Source organism: Rhinopithecus roxellana, chromosome 10 (assembly GCF_007565055.1).
Source record: "Rhinopithecus roxellana isolate Shanxi Qingling chromosome 10, ASM756505v1, whole genome shotgun sequence".
Lineage (NCBI taxonomy): Eukaryota > Metazoa > Chordata > Mammalia > Primates > Cercopithecidae > Rhinopithecus > Rhinopithecus roxellana.
In genome coordinates, this window is record NC_044558.1 from 40,437,036 (window position 1) to 40,455,515 (window position 18,480).

General features: G+C 41.4%; 1 protein-coding gene across 1 annotated transcript in view; it reads right to left on the minus strand.

Annotated features, from left to right (window-relative positions):
* KCNMB4 (potassium calcium-activated channel subfamily M regulatory beta subunit 4) overlaps positions 1-18,480 on the minus strand; it is a 70,488-nt gene extending 52,008 nt beyond the window's left edge. Inside the window, exon 1 of the mRNA XM_010358717.2 lies at positions 17,623-18,480. Coding sequence (XP_010357019.1) covers positions 17,623-17,958 — 336 coding nt within the window. The 5' untranslated portion in view covers positions 17,959-18,480. The remainder of the gene's footprint in view (positions 1-17,622) is intronic.

The window sequence follows — 18,480 nt, forward strand, 5'->3', positions numbered from 1 at the left end:
AGTAAAGGAAAAACTTTCTGGAAAGGATTCAACAATTTGATGCCATTATGAACATTAGTAAATCATGAAAGGAGGTTAAAATATCAACGTTATAAGAGTTGGGAAGAAGTTGATTGCAACCCTCATGGATGACTTTTGGTGTTCAAGACATCAATGGTGAAAGTAACTACAGATGTGGTAGAAACAGGAAAGAACTAGAATTAGAAGTAGAGCTTGAAGGCCGGGCGCGGTGGCTCATGCTTGTAATCCTAGCACTTTGGGAGGCCAAGGCGGGCAGATCATTTGAGGTCAGGAGTTTGAGACCAGCCTGACCAACATGATGAAACCCTGTCTCTACTAACAATACAAAAAAAAAAAAAAAAAAAAATTAGCTGGGTGTGGCGGCACATGCCTGTAATCTCAGCTACTTGGGAGGCTGACACAGGAGAATCACTTGAACTTGGGAGGTGGAGGCTGCAGTGAGCTGAGATTACACCACTGCACTCCAGTCTGGGCAACAGGGCGAGACTCCATCTCAAAAAATAATAATAATAATAATAGTAATAGGTAGAGCTTGAAGAGATTCTACTAGAATTAGAAGTATAGCTTGAATTGCTGCAATCTCATGATAAAATCTGAACAGGTGAGGATTTGCAAATTCTTATTTGGATGAGCAAAGAAAGTGGTTTCTTGAGACGGACTCCACTTCTGGTGAAGATGCTGTGAACATTGTTGAAATGACAAATGACAACAACTAACCCAGATATTACCTAACTGAGTTCATAAAGCAGTGGAGGGATTTGAGAGGATTGACTCCAATTTTGAAAGGAGTTCTGCTTTAAGTAAAATGCTATTAAATAGCATCACATGCAATAGAGAAACATTTTGCGGAACAGTCAATTGATGCAGGAAACTTCATTGTCTTAATTTAAGTAATTTCCACAGCCACCTCAACCTTCAGCAACCACCACCCTGATTAGTCAACAGCCATCAACATCAAGGCATTACCCTCCACCAGCAAAATGATTATGACTTTCTAGAGGCTCAGATCATCATTAGCATTTTTCAGTAAAGTATTTTTTAAGACATAATGGTACTGCATATTACTATAATATACATGTAATTTTTTTTTTTTTTGAGATGGAGTTTCGCTCTGTCGCCCCAGCTGGAGTGCAGTGGCGCAATCTCAGCTCACTACAAGCTCCGCCTCCCGGGTTCTCGCCATTCTCCTGCCTCAGCCTCCCGAGTAGCTGGGACTACAGACGCCCGCCATCATGCCCAGCTAATTTTTTGTATTTTTAGTAGAGACGGGGTTTCACCGTGTTAGCCAGGATGGTCTCGAGCTCCTGACCTCATGATCCGCCTGCCTCGGCCTCCCAAAGTGCTGGGATTACAGGCGTGAGCCACCACGCCCAGCCTATAAATGTAATTTTTATATGTTCTGGGAAACTAAAAAATTGGTGTGACTCCTTTATTGCAATATTGGCTCTGTTGAAGTGGTACCAAATCTAAAATATCTCCAATGTATCTCAGGAAATATGAATCTTTCTATTTTGTTCTTTTTTTCAAGATGTTTTTGTTCATTATGGTTCTCTTGCATTTCCATGTGAATTTTAGAATCAGCTTGTCAATTCATGCCAAAAGAAAAAAGAACCAATCCAGCTGGGGTTTTGCTAGAGACTGTAATGAATCTGTAGGTCAACCTGAGGAATACTGCCATCTTAACAATATTAGGTCTTCCTATCCATTAACAAAGGAAGTCTTTCCATTTATCTAACTCTTCTGCAATTTCTCTCAGTAGTGCTTTGTAGTCTTCAGGTTATAAGTCTTGTACTTTTGTTAAATTTATAAAATGTATTCCAAGGCATTTTATTTTTATGTTATTATAAATGGAATTACATTCTTTTTTTTTTTTCTTTTCTTTTTTTTTGAGACAAGGTCTCCCTCTGTTGCCCAGGCTGGAGTGCAGTGGCATGATCACAACTCACTGCAGCCTTCATCTCCCAGGATCAAGTGATCCTGCAACTTCAGCCTCCCAAGTTGCTGAGACTACAGGCACGAGCCATGACATCTGGCTATTTTTTGTTTGTTTTTAAAATTTTTGTAAAGATGGGGTTTCACCATGTTGCCTAGGTTGTTCTTGAACTTCTGGGCTAAGCAGTCCTCCTGCTTTGGCCTCCCAAGTGCTGGGATTACAGGTGTGAGTCATCATGCCTAGCCAGAATTGTGTTCTTAATTTCATTTTTGGATTGTTCATTCCTAGTGTATAAAAATATAATTATTTTTTGTATATTGATACTGTATCCTGCAACTTTGCTGAATTCATTTATTAGCTCTAATAAATTTTAGGGGAGGTTCTTTAGGAGTTACTATATATAAGATCATGTGATTTCTGAAAATAATTTTATTTTTTCCTTTTCAATCTGGTTGCTTTTTATTTCTTTTTCTTGCTTAACTGCCCCTGGCTAGAACTGCCACTACAATGTTGAACAAGAGTGGTAAGTGTGGACATCCTTGTCTTCTTCTTGATCTTCGGGGTAAAGCTTTCAATATTTTATCATTAAGTATATTAGCTGTGGGGTTTTTCACAGGTGTCCTTTTTCAGGTTGAGGAAGTCTCTTTCTATTCCTATTTTTTTTTTTTATCATGAAAGGATTGTTGAATTTTGTCAATTTTTTTTCTCCGTATACTGAGATAATTATGCTTTTCTTGTCCTTTATGCTAGTAATCTATTACACTGATTGGTTTTAGCAGTTGAACCAAACTTGCATTCCTGGAATAAATTCCACTTGATCATGGTGTATAATCACAAACTCTTCCAACAAAACAGAAGGGGAACACGTCCCAACTCATTCTATTACTATGATACCAAAATCAGATAAAGACATCACAAGAAAAGGACGGACAAATATCCTGTATAAATATAAACGCAAAACTCCTCAATAAAATATCAGCAAACAAAATCCAGGAATCTCTAAAAAGAATTACATACCATGACCAAGTTGGAGGAATAAGGAGTGAGAGCTAATATGTACATTGTTGAACCCCAACACAGAACTACTAAATCTGAAACTCAGGTGGAGCTTTTGATTCATTGGGTGGAGGATGGGACCTGAGAATGTGCATTTCCTTTCTTTTTAGAGATGGGGGTCTTGCTCTGTTCCCTAGGCTGGATTACAGTGGTATGATCATAACTTACTGCAGCCTTAACCTCCTGGGCTCAAGCAAGGAGCCTTAGCCTCCTGAGTAGCTAGGACTACAGGTGTGTGTCATCATGTCTGGCTAATTTTTTTAAAAAAATTTTTGTAGAGATGTGGCCTTGGCTATGTTGCCCAGGCTGGTCTTGAACTCCTGGCCTCAAGCAATCCTCCTGCCTCAGCCTCCCAGAGTATTGGTATTACAGGTGTGAGCCACTACGCTCAGCCAGAATGTGCATCTCTAACAAGTTCACATATAATTCTGATGCTGCCAGTTCATTGACCACATTTTGAAAACTACTGGTTTGGAGGAAGAAATAGACTAGCCATAAACTCAATGAACAGATATGGTAATCAAAGCAAAGGATAGCATTGAACAAGACAGTGGCAGGGAAATTTATAAAAAATATTAATACAACAGAATGATGATACAATTAACAGAAACAAAAAACTCCAGAATAGAAGTGGGTTTGGGAGAAGTAGTGACGAATTTTGTAGCCATTTTTATCCTTGAAACAGAGAAAACAAAAGGTAATTAAAATAAGAATTACAAATTCAGAACTCATTAAAGAGCATTATTGTCTGGTTTTCCCTTCTTTAGGTCTACTTTAAAATAAAACTGTTTGGATAAAGACAATCACAAATATATTTATTACAAAAAACAAGATGGATTAAATTTCTACTTTCTAGGATTTAGTTTTCTCCAGTGAAATATAGTATCAATATATGCTACTGCAATACAGTTAGATTAAAACTAGTAAACCAGACATTAGATGAGGTTTCAAAGTCCATTTGATCAACTACATCAATTACATGAAGATGAAGCAAGTCTAGATATTTTTTCACATGTGCTTCAGTATAAAGAGACCATCTAGTATCCTAATCTGTTGGATTACACTACTCAAGAAAGCACATACTTAAAATAAATGTATCTTAGTTTATTTACAAAAATGGCCACAGAATTAAATAACTTAATAAACACAATGATTTGCAATTATTATATTGGTTATTTTAAAAGAATAGAAGAGGATATTACAACTCATAAGTACAAATTTTCACACATTAATTATGTGTTGTAGAGAATACCTAATGCACAGCATGAAGAATGGTTGGAAACATATGCAATGTTAAAAACTATTCTGTTCAGTATTTTACTGTGAGTAATTATGGTAATTGTAATATAAATGTACTGCTGATCTAGGAACTAAACTGAATATGAAATTCTGCTAAGGACTCAAAAAAAATTTAAACCCAAAGGAAATAAAACTTGACATCTTCATTCATAAATAAGTGCCCAAAACATTTTAAATAAACAAAATATGTCAACTCACAAAAAGCTGTATAATCGGGCAAGTTTGTGATCAAATAATTGTATTTTGTAAGCAAATTGTAACTAATACGTATTGTAATGTCACAAATCTCTTTTGATTTAAAGTTTCTGATTCTTTTTTATGCATAAGTTTTGGGGACCTTGCAAATATAACTGAGATCTTCATAAATGACATCCACAAATGGGGGTTATAGATAGATTATGGTAAGTAATCTCAGACAGATAGATCCTAGCATCCCGCAGATTACATTGCTTTTGTTTTAGAAATGAAGTCTTGCTCTGTCACCCAAGCTAAAGTCCTAAAGCACATACCTAAAATAAATTTAGCTTACTGCAGTCTTGTACTCCTAGGCTCAAGCAATCCTCCCTCCTCAGCCTCCAGAGTAGCTGGCACTACAGGTGTGTACCACAACGACCAGTCAATTTCCTTTATATTTTTTTAACAGATGGGATCTTACTATGTGGTACAGGCCTCAGCCTCCCAAGTAGCTGGGATTATAGGTAACAGCCACCACATCCAGCCCAAATTAGATTGTTTCTAAAGAGAGATTCTGACCATGCCTTTAAATATCTCATCATAATAGTCACCTACTCAAAAACCATCCTTGACTTCTGTATTAGTTTCCTATTGCTGCTGTAACACAAACTCAGTGGCTTAAAATGGCACGAATTTATTACCTTACAATTCTGGAGGTCAGAGTCTAGAATGTGTCTCACTGGGCTAAAACCAAGATGCCAGGCTATGTTCCCTTCTGAATGCTTAGTGGAAAATTCATTTTCTTGCCTTTTACCACTTGCATGGAGAAGGGGTCTACATGCTTTTTTTGGCGCGTGGCCCTCTTCTGTATTCAAAGCTAGCAATGGCTGATTGGGTCTTTCTCAAATTCTATCACTCTGACCTGCCTCTGTCTTCTACTTTTAAGTACCTTGTGATTCCATTGGGATTTTCTGGATAACTCAGGATAATCTCCCTATTTTAACATCAACTGATTAACAACCTTAACTCCCTCTTTAACTTTAATTTCTCCTTGCTATGTGACATAAGACACTTACAGTTTTTGAGTATTAGGATGTTATTGATGTCGTTGAAGGGAGACATTATTCTTCCTACCATGGTTTCCCAGTATCTAGCAAACCCATCCTGGCTGTCTGGGCCTTCTACACTGTGGGCTCCAATTTACTCTCCCGCCTTACCCCCAAGACCTCACTCTATGTGCCCTGTGTTCCAGGCACAGCAGCCCATCTGCAGATCCCCCAGCACACCCCACACTCACTTACACAGCTCCTAGCTTTGTTTCTTGCACTTTATCTTCTTTGATGTTCTGTTCATTCTGCCTCCCCTTTCCTCACCACCAAGATGAAACTCTGTTCATCCTCCGACTCATAGCAAATGCTTCTTTCTCCATGAAGCTTTCCCCCTAACTTTTTCCCTCTGGATGTTCATATCACAACGTTTGTACCTCTCTGTAGAACTTGACATTCTGCCTTTGGCAGTTATTTGTGTTCGTATCTTCTCTGCTAGGTAATAATTTCCTTGAGGACAGAGACTCATGGATTCATCCTCATTTTTAATGTCTGTTAGGCATATGCAAAACTGAACCCTTGATTTTCATCCACACTCCTCCAAACCTACTATTCCTTTAGTCTTCCCCATTACTAAAAACACCTCCATTCACCCAGTAGATCTTGACACAAACTTTGGAGCCATCCTCAACTCCTCTTTCCCTCATTCCGTTTCATTAGTAAATTTTACCAGTGCTACCCACTGATCTAAGCCACCACCATCTTTTGCCTGTCCTACAGGACTTCCTGTTTCCAGTCTTGCTTCTGCACCTCTCACTGCACAAGTCAGGATGTGTGCATGTGGATGTAAGCATACACATAAATTCTAGTTTCAACTCAGCAGCGAGAGGGATCATTTGCATTTTTAAAAAATCTAAGTCTGATGATATTTCAGCCCTGCCCAATGTCACATAGCTTCCCATCATGCTTGGAATAAAATCCAAAGTCCCTATCATGTTCTTTAGGACCCTAACCTCATTTCCCACTGTCCACCTTGCTCACTGTGGTCCAACCTCACTTTTGCCCTTACAGTTCCTCACACAGACACTTGTCACAGGGCCTCTGCATTTACTATTTCCTCAGCTGGTGGACACTCTTGTCTTCAGATAGCCACGATTCATTACTTACGTCCCTTGCGTCTCTGCTCATCCCCTCATGTTCTTTGGGTCACTTCATCAGAGTGGCCTTCCCTGACCACCCTGTCCAAAAGAAGAGCCCTTCACTTTTGTCACTGTCTATACTCTTATCCTGCCCAAATTTTCTTTATCTACCTATCATTACATGACATGGCATTATACATTTATTTCTCATCTGTTACTTCCCAGCAGAATGTAAGTTCCATGAGTGGAGGAACTTTGTTTTCATCTATATTCTAGTCTCAGCACCTGGATGCACACATATCACAGGATAGGCGCTTAATGAATATTTGTTAAATGAACAAATTCATCTTTGTATGCCCTCTTGTTTCTTGCCCGGTTCTTTGATCATTATAATAGATGCTGAAAAAGGATTTCCTGATTGAATTTTATGTATATACCAAATATTATATAACATAACCTCCAAAGGAAAAACAACCAAGAAAAGCTACTTTTTCAAGATAAATAAAGGTTACAAAGAAGTCATCACAATTCTGCTTAGTCTTTTATCATGCAGTTCTTATATGATGGACATCTCTAGAGTGCAAAATGTATCAAACTGAATGTTCCAGGAAGGGGTTCAGAAACAACTCCAGGCAGGCCACACTGCCTACCTACTGTGCACTGGGACAGGGTACATGAGTGGATGTGGAGAGGGCCTAAGTGACTGCGAGCCACTATGCTCTGTAGTTAGGGACATCCAGCTTCAGCAGACATAAAGCCTGTAGTCTTGTTCAGTCCCATCTAAGTTTTTCTTCTCCTTAATGCATTTCTCTCACTTTTGGAGCACTGGTTTCTTAGAAGGAGCCTTTTATCCTTTGTTTCTAGGTTTTTATTACTAGAAGGGGGAAAAAAAACTCAAAATAAAAATAAACATATAGACTAGGCGCAGTGGCTCACACCTGTAATCCCAGCACGCTGGGAGGCAGAGGCAGGGGGATCACTTGAGGCTAGGAGTTGGAGACCCTCCTGGCCAACATGGTGAAACCCTGTCTCTACCAAACATACAAAAATTAGCTGGGCGTGGTAGCACATGCCCATAATCCCAGCTACTTGGGTGGCTGACGCAGGGGAATCGCTTGAACCCAGGAGGCGGAAGTTGCAGTGAGCTGAGATCGTGCCACTGCACTCCAGCCTGGACAACAGAGCGAGACTCAAAAATAAATAAATACATGAAATAACCATATTCTCTCTAATCACCCACTCTCTCGTCTCACATACAAGAGTGAAGTTTTAAAAATTGATCTTTAAAAAGCGCAGCAAGATGGCCGAATAGGAACAGCTCCAGTCTCCAACTCCCAGCGCGAGCGACACAAGAGACCAGTGATTTCTGCATTTTCAACTGAGGTACTGGGGTCATCTCACTAGGGAGTGCCGGACAATCAGTGCTGGTCAGTTGCTGCAGCCCGACCAGCGAGAGCTGAAGCAGGGAGAGGCATCGCCTCACCTGGGAAGTGCATGGGGGAAGGGAATCCCTTTTCCTAGCCAGGGGAACTGAGACACACAACACCTGGAAAATCGGGTAACTCCCACCCCAATATTGTGCTTTAAGCAAACGGGCACACCAGGAGAATATATCCCACACCTGGCCGGGAGGGTCCCACGCCCATGGAGCCTCCCTCATTGCTAACACAGCAGTCTGCGATCTAACCGCAAGGCAGCAGTGAGGCTGGGGGAGGGGCGCCCGCCATTGCTGAGGCTTAAGTAGGTAAACAAAGCCTCTGGGAAGCTGGAACTAGGTGGAGCTCACAGCAGCTCAAGGAAACCTGCCTGTCTCTGTAGACTCCACTTCTGGGGACAGGGCAGTTAACAACAACAACAACAAAAGCAGCAGAAACCTTTGCAGACGCAAATGACTCTGTCTGACAGCTTTGAAGAGAGCAGTGGATCTCCCAACATGGAGGTTGAGATCTGAGAAGGGACAGACTGACTACCTGCTCAAGTGGGTCCCTGACCCCTGAGTAGCCTAACTGGGAGACATCCCCCACTAGGGGCAGTCTGACACCCCACACCTCACAGGGTGGAGTACACCCCTAAGAGAAAGCTTCCAAAGTAAGAATCAGACAGGTACACTCGCTGTTCAGCAATATTCTATCTTCTGCAACCTCTGCTGCTGATACCCAGGCAAACAGAGTCTGGAGTGGACCTCAAGCAATCTCCAACAGACCTACAGCTGAGGGTCCTGACTGTTAGAAGGAAAACTATCAAACAGGAAGGACACCTATACCAAAACCCCATCAGTACGTCACCATCATGAAAGACCAGAGGCAGATAAAACCACAAAGATGGGGAAAAAGCAGGGTAGAAAAGCTGGAAATTCAAAAAATAAGAGCGCATCTCCCCCTGCAAAGGAGCACAGCCCATCGCCAGCAACGGATCAAAGCTGGACAGAGAATGACTTTGACGAGATGAGAGAAGAAGGCTTCAGTCCATCAAACTTCTCAGAGCTAAAGGAGGAATTACGTACCCAGCGCAAAGAAACTAAAAATCTTGAAAAAAGAGTGGAAGAATCGACAGCTAGACTAATTAATGCAGAGAAGGTCATAAACGAAATGACAGAGATGAAAACCATGACACGAGAAATACGTGACAAATGCACAAGCTTCAGTAACCGACTCGATCAACTGGAAGAAAGCGTATCAGCGATTGAGGATCAAATGAATGAAATGAAACGAGAAGAGAAATCAAAAGAAAAAAGAAGAAAAAGAAATGAACAAAGCCTGCAAGAAGTATGAGATTATGTAAAAAGACCAAATCTAGGTCTGATTGGGGTGCCTGAAAGTGAGGGGGAAAATGGAACCAAGTTGGAAAACACTCTTCAGGATATCATCCAGGAGAAATTCCCAACCTAGTAGGGCAGGCCAACATTCAAATTCAGGAAATACAGAGAACGCCACAAAGATACTCCTCCAGAAGAGCAACTCCAAGACACATAATTGCCAGATTCACCAAAGTTGAAATGAAGGAAAAAATCTTAAGGGCAGCCAGAGAGAAAGGTCGGGTTACCCACAAAGGGAAGCCCATCAGACTAACAGCAGATCTCTCAGCAGAAACTCTACAAGCCAGAAGAAAGTGGGGGCCAGTATTCAACATTCTTAAAGAAAAGAATTTTAAACCCAGAATTTCATATCCAGCCAAACTAAGTTTCATAAGTGAAGGAGAAATAAAATCCTTTACAGATAAGCAAATGCTAAGAGATTTTGTCACCACCAGGCCTGCCTTACAAGAGACCCTGAAGGAAGCCCTAAACATGGAAAGGAACAACCGGTACCAGCCATTGCAAAAACATGCCAAAATGTAAAGACCATCGAGGCTCGGAAGAAACTGCATCAACTAACGAGCAAAATAACCAGTTAATATCATAATGGCTGGATCAAGGTCACACATAACAATATTAACCTTAAATGTAAATGGGCTAAATGCTCCAATTAAAAGACACAGACTGGCAAACTGGATAAAGAGTCAAGACCCATCAGTCTGCTGTATTCAGGAGACCCATCTCACATGCAGAGACATACATAGGCTCAAAATAAAGGGATGGAGGAAGATCTACCAAGCAAATGGAGAACAAAAAAAAGCAGGGGTTGCAATCCTAGTCTCTGATAAAACAGACTTTAAACCATCAAAGATCAAAAGAGACAAAGAAGGCCATTACATAATGGTAAAGGGATCAATTCAACAGGAAGAGCTAACTCTCCTAAATCTATATGCACCCAATACAGGAGCACCCAGATTCATAAAGCAAGTCCTTAGAGACTTACAAAGAGACTTAGACTCCCATACAATAATAATGGGAGACTTCAACACTCCACTGTCAACATTAGACAGATCAACGAGACAGAAAGTTAACAAGAATATCCAGGAATTGAACTCATCTCTGCACCAAGCGGACCTAATAGACATCTATAGAACTCTCCACCCCAAATCAACAGAATATACATTCTTCTCAGCACCACATCACACTTATTCCAAAATTGACCACATAATTGGAAGTAAAGCACTCCTCAGCAAATGTAAAAGAACAGAAATTATAACAAACTGTCTCTCAGACCACAGTGCAATCAAACTAGAACTCAGGACTAACAAACTCAATCAAAACCGCTCAACTACATGGAAACTGAACAACCTGCTCCTGAATGACTACTGGGTACATAACAAAATGAAGGCAGAAATAAAGATGTTCTTTGAAACCAATGAGAACAAAGATACAACATACCAGAATCTCTGGGACACATTTAAAGCAGTGTGTAGAGGCAAATTTATAGCACTAAATGCCCACAAGAGAAAGCAGGAAAGATCTAAAATGGACACTCTAACATCACAATTAAAAGAACTAGAGGCAAGAGCAAACACATTCAAAAGCTAGCAGAAGGCAAGAAATAACTAAGATCAGAGCAGAACTGAAGGAGAGACACAAAAAACCCTCCAAAAAAATCAATGAATCCAGGAGTTGGTTTTTTGAAAAGATCAACAAAATTGACAGACCGCTAGCAAGACTAATAAAGAAGAAAAGAGAGAGGAATCAAATAGACGCAATAAAAAATGATAAAGGGGATATCACCACCGACCCCACAGAAATACAAACTACCATCAGAGAATACTATAAACACCTCTATGCAAATCAACTAGAAAATCTAGAAGAAATGGACCATTTCCTGGACACTTACACTCTTCCAAGACTAAACCAGGAAGAAGTTGAATCCCTGAATAGACCAATAGCGGGCTCTGAAATTGAGGCAATAATTAATAGCCTACCAACCAAAAAAAGTCCACGACCAGATGGATTCACAGCTGAATTCTACCAGAGGTACAAGGAGGAGCTGGTACCATTCCTTCTGAAACTATTCCAATCAATAGAAAAAGAGGGAATCCTCCCTAACTCATTTTATGAGGCCAGCATCATCCTGATACCAAAGCCTAGCAGAGACACAACAAAAAAAGAGAATTTTAGACCAATATCCTGGATGAACATCGATGCAAAAATCCTCAATAAAATACTGGCAAACCGGATTCAGCAGCACATCAGCAGCACATCAAAAAGCTTATCCACCATGATCAAGTGGGCTTCATCCCTGGGATGCAAGGCTGGTTCAACATTTGCAAATCAATAAACGTAATTCAGCATATAAACAGAACCAAAGAGAAGAACCACATGATTATCTCAATAGATGCAGAAAAGGCTTTTGACAAAATTCAACAGCCCTTCATGCTAAAAACGCTCAATAAATTCGGTATTGACGGAATGTACCTCAAAATAATAAGAGCTATTTATGACAAACCCACAGCTAATATCATACTGAATGGGCAAAAACTGGAAAAATTCCCTTTGAAAACTGGCACAAGACAGGGATGCCCTCTCTCACCACTCCTATTCAACATAGTGTTGGAAGTTCTGGCTAGGGCAATCAGGCAAGAGAAAGAAATCAAGGGCATTCAGTTAGGAAAAGAAGAAGTCAAATTGTCCCTGTTTGCAGATGACATGATTGTATATTTAGAAAACCCCATTGTCTCAGCCCAAAATCTCCTTAAGCTGATAAGCAACTTCAGCAAAGTCTCAGGATACAAAATTAATGTGCAAAAATCACAAGCATTCTTATACACCAGTAACAGACAAACAGAGAGCCAAATCATGAATGAACTTCCATTCACAATTGCTTCAAAGAGAATAAAATACCTAGGAATCCAACTTACAAGGGATGTAAAGGACCTCTTCAAGGAGAACTACAAACCACTGCTCAGTGAAATCAAAGAGGACACAAACAAATGGAAGAACATACCATGCTCATGGATAGGAAGAACCAATATCGTGAAAATGGCCATACTGCCCAAGGTTATTTATAGATTCAATGCCATCCCCATCAAGCTACCAATGAGTTTCTTCACAGAATTGGAAAAAACTGCTTTAAAGTTCATATGGAACCAAAAAAGAGCCCGCATTGCCAAGACAATCCTAAGTCAAAAGAACAAAGCTGGAGGCATCACGCTACCTGACTTCAAACTATACTACAAGGCTACAGTAACCAAAACAGCATGGTACTGGTACCAAAGCAGAGATATAGACCAATGGAACAGAACAGAGTCCTCAGAAATAATACCACACATCTACAGCCATCTGATCTTTGACAAACCTGAGAGAAACAAGAAATGGGGAAAAACCGAGGCAATACCATTCAGGACATAGGCATGGGCAAGGACTTCATGTCTAAAACACCAAAAGCAACGGCAGCAAAAGCCAAAATTGACAAATGGGATCTAATTAAACTAAAGAGCTTCTGCACAGCAAAAGAAACTACCATCAGAGTGAACAGGCAACCTCCAGAATGGGAGAAAATTTTTGCAATTTACTCATCTGACAAAGGGCTAATGTCCAGAATCTACAAAGAACTCAAACAAATTTACAAGAAAAAAACAAACAACCCCATCAAAAAGTGGGCAAAGGATATGAACAGACATTTCTCAAAAGAAGACATTCATACAGCCAACAGACACATGAAAAAATGCTCATCATCACTCGCCATCAGAGAAATGCAAATCAAAACCACAATGAGATACTATCACACACCAGTTAGAATGGCAATCATTAAAAAGTCAGGAAACAACAGGTGTTGGAGAGGATGTGGAGAAATAGGAACACTTTTACACTGTTGTTGGGATTGTAAACTAGTTCAACCATTATGGAAAACAGTATGGCAATTCCTCAAGGATCTAGAACTAGATGTACCATATGACCCAGCCATCCCACTACTGGGTATATACCCAAAGGATTATAAATCATGCTGCTATAAAGACACATGCACACGTGTTTACTGCGGCACTATTCACAATAGCAAAGACTTGGAATCAACCCAAAAGTCCATCGGTAACAGATTGGATTAAGAAAATGTGGCACATATACACATTTACTATGCATTTATATACATGGAATACTATGCAGCCATAAAAAAGGATGAGTTTGTGTCCTTTGTAGGGACATGGATGCAGCTGGAAACCATCATTCTTAGCAAACTATCACAAGAACAGAAAACCAAACACCGCATGTTCTCACTCATAGGTGGGAACTGAACAATGAGATCACCTGGACTCGGGAAGGGGAACATCACACATCGGGGCCTATCATGGGGAGAGGGGAGGGGGGAGGGATTGCATTGGGAGTTATACCTGACATAAATGATGAATTGATGGGGGAAAAAAAAAAATTTTTTTTTTTGCCATCCAATGTATATAATTATGCAAATGCAAGAGTCTGGAATCAAGTTCATTTCATGTAAACAAATTGGTTTTAAACTATTATTTACATAATCATTTTAAATAATACTCTTCCTATCCTTCAGAATTTCCTGGAGTCCCTCTTTTTATACCAACTCCCTGAATTCAGGAGCACTGGGCGGGCATGGTGGCTGAAGCCTGTAATCCCAGCACTTTGGGAGGCCAAGGCGGGTGGATCATGAGGTCAGGAGATCAAGACCATACTGGCTAACGTGGTGAAAACTCATTTCACTAAAAGTAGAAAAAATTAGCCGGGCGTGGTGGCAGGCGCCTGTAGTCCCAGCTACTTGGGAGGTTGAGGCAGGAGAGTGGCGTGAATCCAGGAGGCAGAGCTTGCAGTGAGCTGAAATCGCGCCACTGCACTCGAGCCTGGGTGACAGAGAGTGAGACTCCATCTCAAAAAAAAAAAAAAAAAAAAAATTCAGTAGCACCCACAGTACCTTTTAACCTGAAAACACAAATATTCATCACAATGACTCCTTTTAGGTTCTCAGGTTGTTTTTCTTGCATAGCAGATGAGAACATTTTCTAAGACAGTGGTTTTTGAATCTTGTCTTCACATTAGAATCATTGCAGAACTTTTAAAAAACATCAATGCCCAGGTCTCCCCCAAGACCGAATCAGAATCTTGGAGGATTGGACTCAGCCATAAGAACTTCTTTTTAAAGTTCCCCTGGTGATTCTAATGTACAGCCATAGGTGGGAACCAAAGCTCCAAGCATATACAATTGTGAGTCACAAAGAGATAGTGCAGTGACTGGAATAGTAACAAGAGGAAGCTGACCCCAAATTTAGATTTTGCTATGGTTAATCCATAGAGATAATCTTCCTGTGGACAATTTGTTGCCTTGAATACACTATTACAAGACTGGATATAGTGACTGCTTTAGACAAAAAGGATATGATTCAAAATATAAATACGTTCAGTAGGAACTCAAGGTATTTTAAAGAAATTGTTCATCAAAGATCAAATTTACTCACAGTATTTTCTCTAGCAGTTCATGGCTTAAGAAATTCTGTATTTGCAATGTATTCTTTCCCTCCCCTGCCTCTTACTGTAATTAATGCAAGAAACTCAAGGGAGAGGAAAAAAGTCCTTATTCTATTTTTCTAAGAAGTGATTTCCTAAGTGGGTTCTTGTGTTGTGGGCCATGAAGAAAAGCTTGGAGGTGGTTGGGATTCAAGACACTTGGGAATCTAGACATTCTACAAAGAAACAGAGGGGAAACGTGGGCCTTCAATAAAGAGGTAAAGTAAGGCAAAGAAAAGATCTAGGCAGCCAAGATCCAACAGGAATGGACAATGGGTATTGTCTAATTGCAGGAACACTGTGGAAATACTCTGCTTATGTATGTGACTCTGGCATAATATTTTCATTACATTGAAGTTTTCCATCACACTGCTTACAAGAATTTCCAAACTGAGCATTTATTGGTAAAAATAGAAAGGTGATGCTAAAGAACAAACTTACAGTCTATAAATGCTACAACATGTTTATAATCTGGATAAAGAGATATAAATTGGTTTGGCTGAGAAAACCTTGACTAAAATGAATAGGATGTTGTCCCTGACTTGTGTAACATAAATATATCCTTCTCCAGTTCTGTCAGTTCCTGAATACTTTATAAAATGTATTTTGTTCAGGTAATTTTTCAAAACAACTGTTGCCAAGATCTGAACTGGCAGTGGAAAAAAAAAATGATTATTTTCAGGGGAGAGAGAGAGAAAGGAAAGATAGGAGAAATCTTAGTATTACATAAAGGATTGTGATTGCTTCTAGGTAATTTAAAAATCAATGTCCCAATGATTTCATCTTACTTTTTCTGCCAGATCTTCAAACTGCCTGAAATTGTGAAGCAGTCTTTTTGTAATAAATTATAATGTGTCCATGTCTTGATTAGATATTAGCCATTTATTAATGTGTGTGTGCATATATATGTATATACAAATATGAAATTTATTAGTGCTTGAACCACTATCTTAAAATAATTAGCAGTATTTCACCAACTATAACAACTTCTAAATGATGAACTGCCATAAAATTTCTAAATCATTAGTACTGGTTGGCACTTACCTTTGACATTATTGATTTAATTCTAAAAAAAAAACGATGTTTCTAAAACCCTGAGATTTCTTTTTAAATTCCTGAGCATTAAGAGGATCAAGTTACAACATTTGTCTTTGAGACGTTATCACTTCTTCAAGATCTTCAACATCATACTCCAAATTCTATATTCTTAGTCCTATATTTACTGCTTATATTATTGATACTTTTTGGGATAAATCAATATTCATTTGTCGACAGGAGCATTTTTTTGGGGGGGAGGGAGAAGTCATTCATATTTTTAAAAAGAAATTTTTTAAAAAAAATTTGAGACATTTTAAAAATGTCTCAAATTCAATAATTTACTGTTCAGGAGGTAAGACCACAAGTTTTATTGCAGAGTGATGGTAAGCTTGTTTAAAATACTATTACAATATTAATGTAGAATTTTTTTCTTTTGGATTAATACAAATATATCTTGTTACAGTTAATAAACTGTTCCGATGAACAAAAGATTCATTCCCTTTTGGACTGTTTTTCTGCTTGATCCCTCAAAAAAAGGGAAAAATGTCAGTAACTTTTAAAAAGATACATACCTTTACTTTGATAGTTAAGCAACAAGGAGAGTAGAAAAGATCAAGGGAAGTAAAAAGGGAACCAGAACCAGGTACACTACAAAGCTCAATTAGTTCACAGGCTAAGGACACTGCTTTTTATAAGTTATTTTTCTCCATTGGGAACAGTTTTCTGAGACTTCCTCTCTCTGCTCTCCATCCCGGGAGTCCTAATCAGGTTTTATCTTTTTTTTTTCTTCTTTTTCTTCTTGCTTGCTTTCGAGACCAAAAGAAGTTGTCAGAGAAGTCATATTAGGTACATTTCACTGACGGTTTTCTATTTTCAGCAAGTTTTACTGTTCTCCAGACGACTCCTGACTGTCCCTAAACACAAAGGGTAACTAGGCTCCCTGTAGACTCTTTTGAGAATCTATTTCATGAAAACTAGGAACCCTCTGTACTTCCCAAAATGGACCCGCAATATTCCACATTTGATTCCAGGTCGTTTTGTCAAGCCACAAAAGCTTATCTTTGAACCCCAAGTTGAAAATGTCTGTGTAGAGCGAAAAGGTAAGGAACTCTCTCACAACTTTCGAGTCCCCTCGACCTTTCAAAGAAAGTCATTCCATCTGAGTTCTAGATGAGACCAACTGAAGCTCGTACCTTGACCGTGTGCTGGAGTAGGTGGATCCTCGCTAACCACTGGCTTTAAATGGAGGAAAAGTTAACTTTCTTGGCTCCTTGCACTTCTCCAAACCCAGTCCGGTAGGCGCAGGACCCGGACTGGGTCGAGGCCTCAAAATCTGAGACCAGGCAAGACAGGTTTTAAAGTAAGCCTCTGGGCACCACTGGTCGCTGCGCGTAAGCTCACCTGAAAGACCGGTGCCCTCGGGCTACCTGATGTACTCATTCCTGGTTTGAGTACAGCCTGCGCCACCTGGTCTCCTCCCAGCAATGCGAGCACACGCCGAACCCTCCCCGCGCGGAGTCTAACACCGACGCTGCCTCCAAACCTCCCTCGCGGGAAGCCCCTGGGTGCACGGGGCGTTCTTACCTTGGGGTTGGTCAGGAGCTGGTGCTCGTCGCTGTGCAGCAGCGCCCTAGAGTTGGACTCAGAGTTGTTCACGTAGACCTGGACGCAGGGGTACTGTGAGGTGCCCCTGCAGTCGGCGCCACAGGTGAAGGTGCACTCGAACACCTCGCCGATCTGCTGCACCGACAGCACCGTGCAATTGGCCTCCGTGGCTTGCAGATCCTGCAGCGCGGGACTCAGCCAGCAGAAGCCGAAGATGAACAGCGACACGACGCCGGAGATGATGAGAAACAAGCCGAGCCGGATGCTCTTGTCCTCGGCTTCCGTGTACTCGTAAGCCACCCGGAGCTTCGCCATCGCCCCCCACTCTCGGCGGCTGGCGCGCTCCCCCCGCCCCCTCCCGCCCCCGGCGCCGAGCCCGACTGCCTCGGGCGGGAGGAGCCGCCGCCGCCACCGCCGCCGCCGCGCGACAGCAGGGGAGTGGGCGGCGAGGGGGAGCGCGCGAGAACAAAGGGGCCGAGGCTAGCGACGCCCCCGGCGGCGGCAGCGCCCCCCAGCCCCCCAGCCGCCGCCTGGGCCCCGCGGTGCAGCCGCCGCTTCAGAGCCTCCTGCACCCTCGGGCGCGGGGAGCGCACGGTCCGCTCCAGCTTCCAGCGCCCCCTGCCAGCCTCCGCCCCCGCACTCTCCCCGCCTCCCCCACCCCGCCTCCTCTCGTCGGGTGTCTCTCTGTCTCCATCGCCCGCTGGCCGCTTCTCCGCGGACTCGTCCGGCAGCTGCCCCAAGGCTAGGAGTGCCTGAGCTGGGGCGAGCCCGGGGGCTCCCCCGCGCAGGAGGAGGCTCCGCTCCGCTCCGCCCCGTCCGCCGCCGACCCTGGCCCTT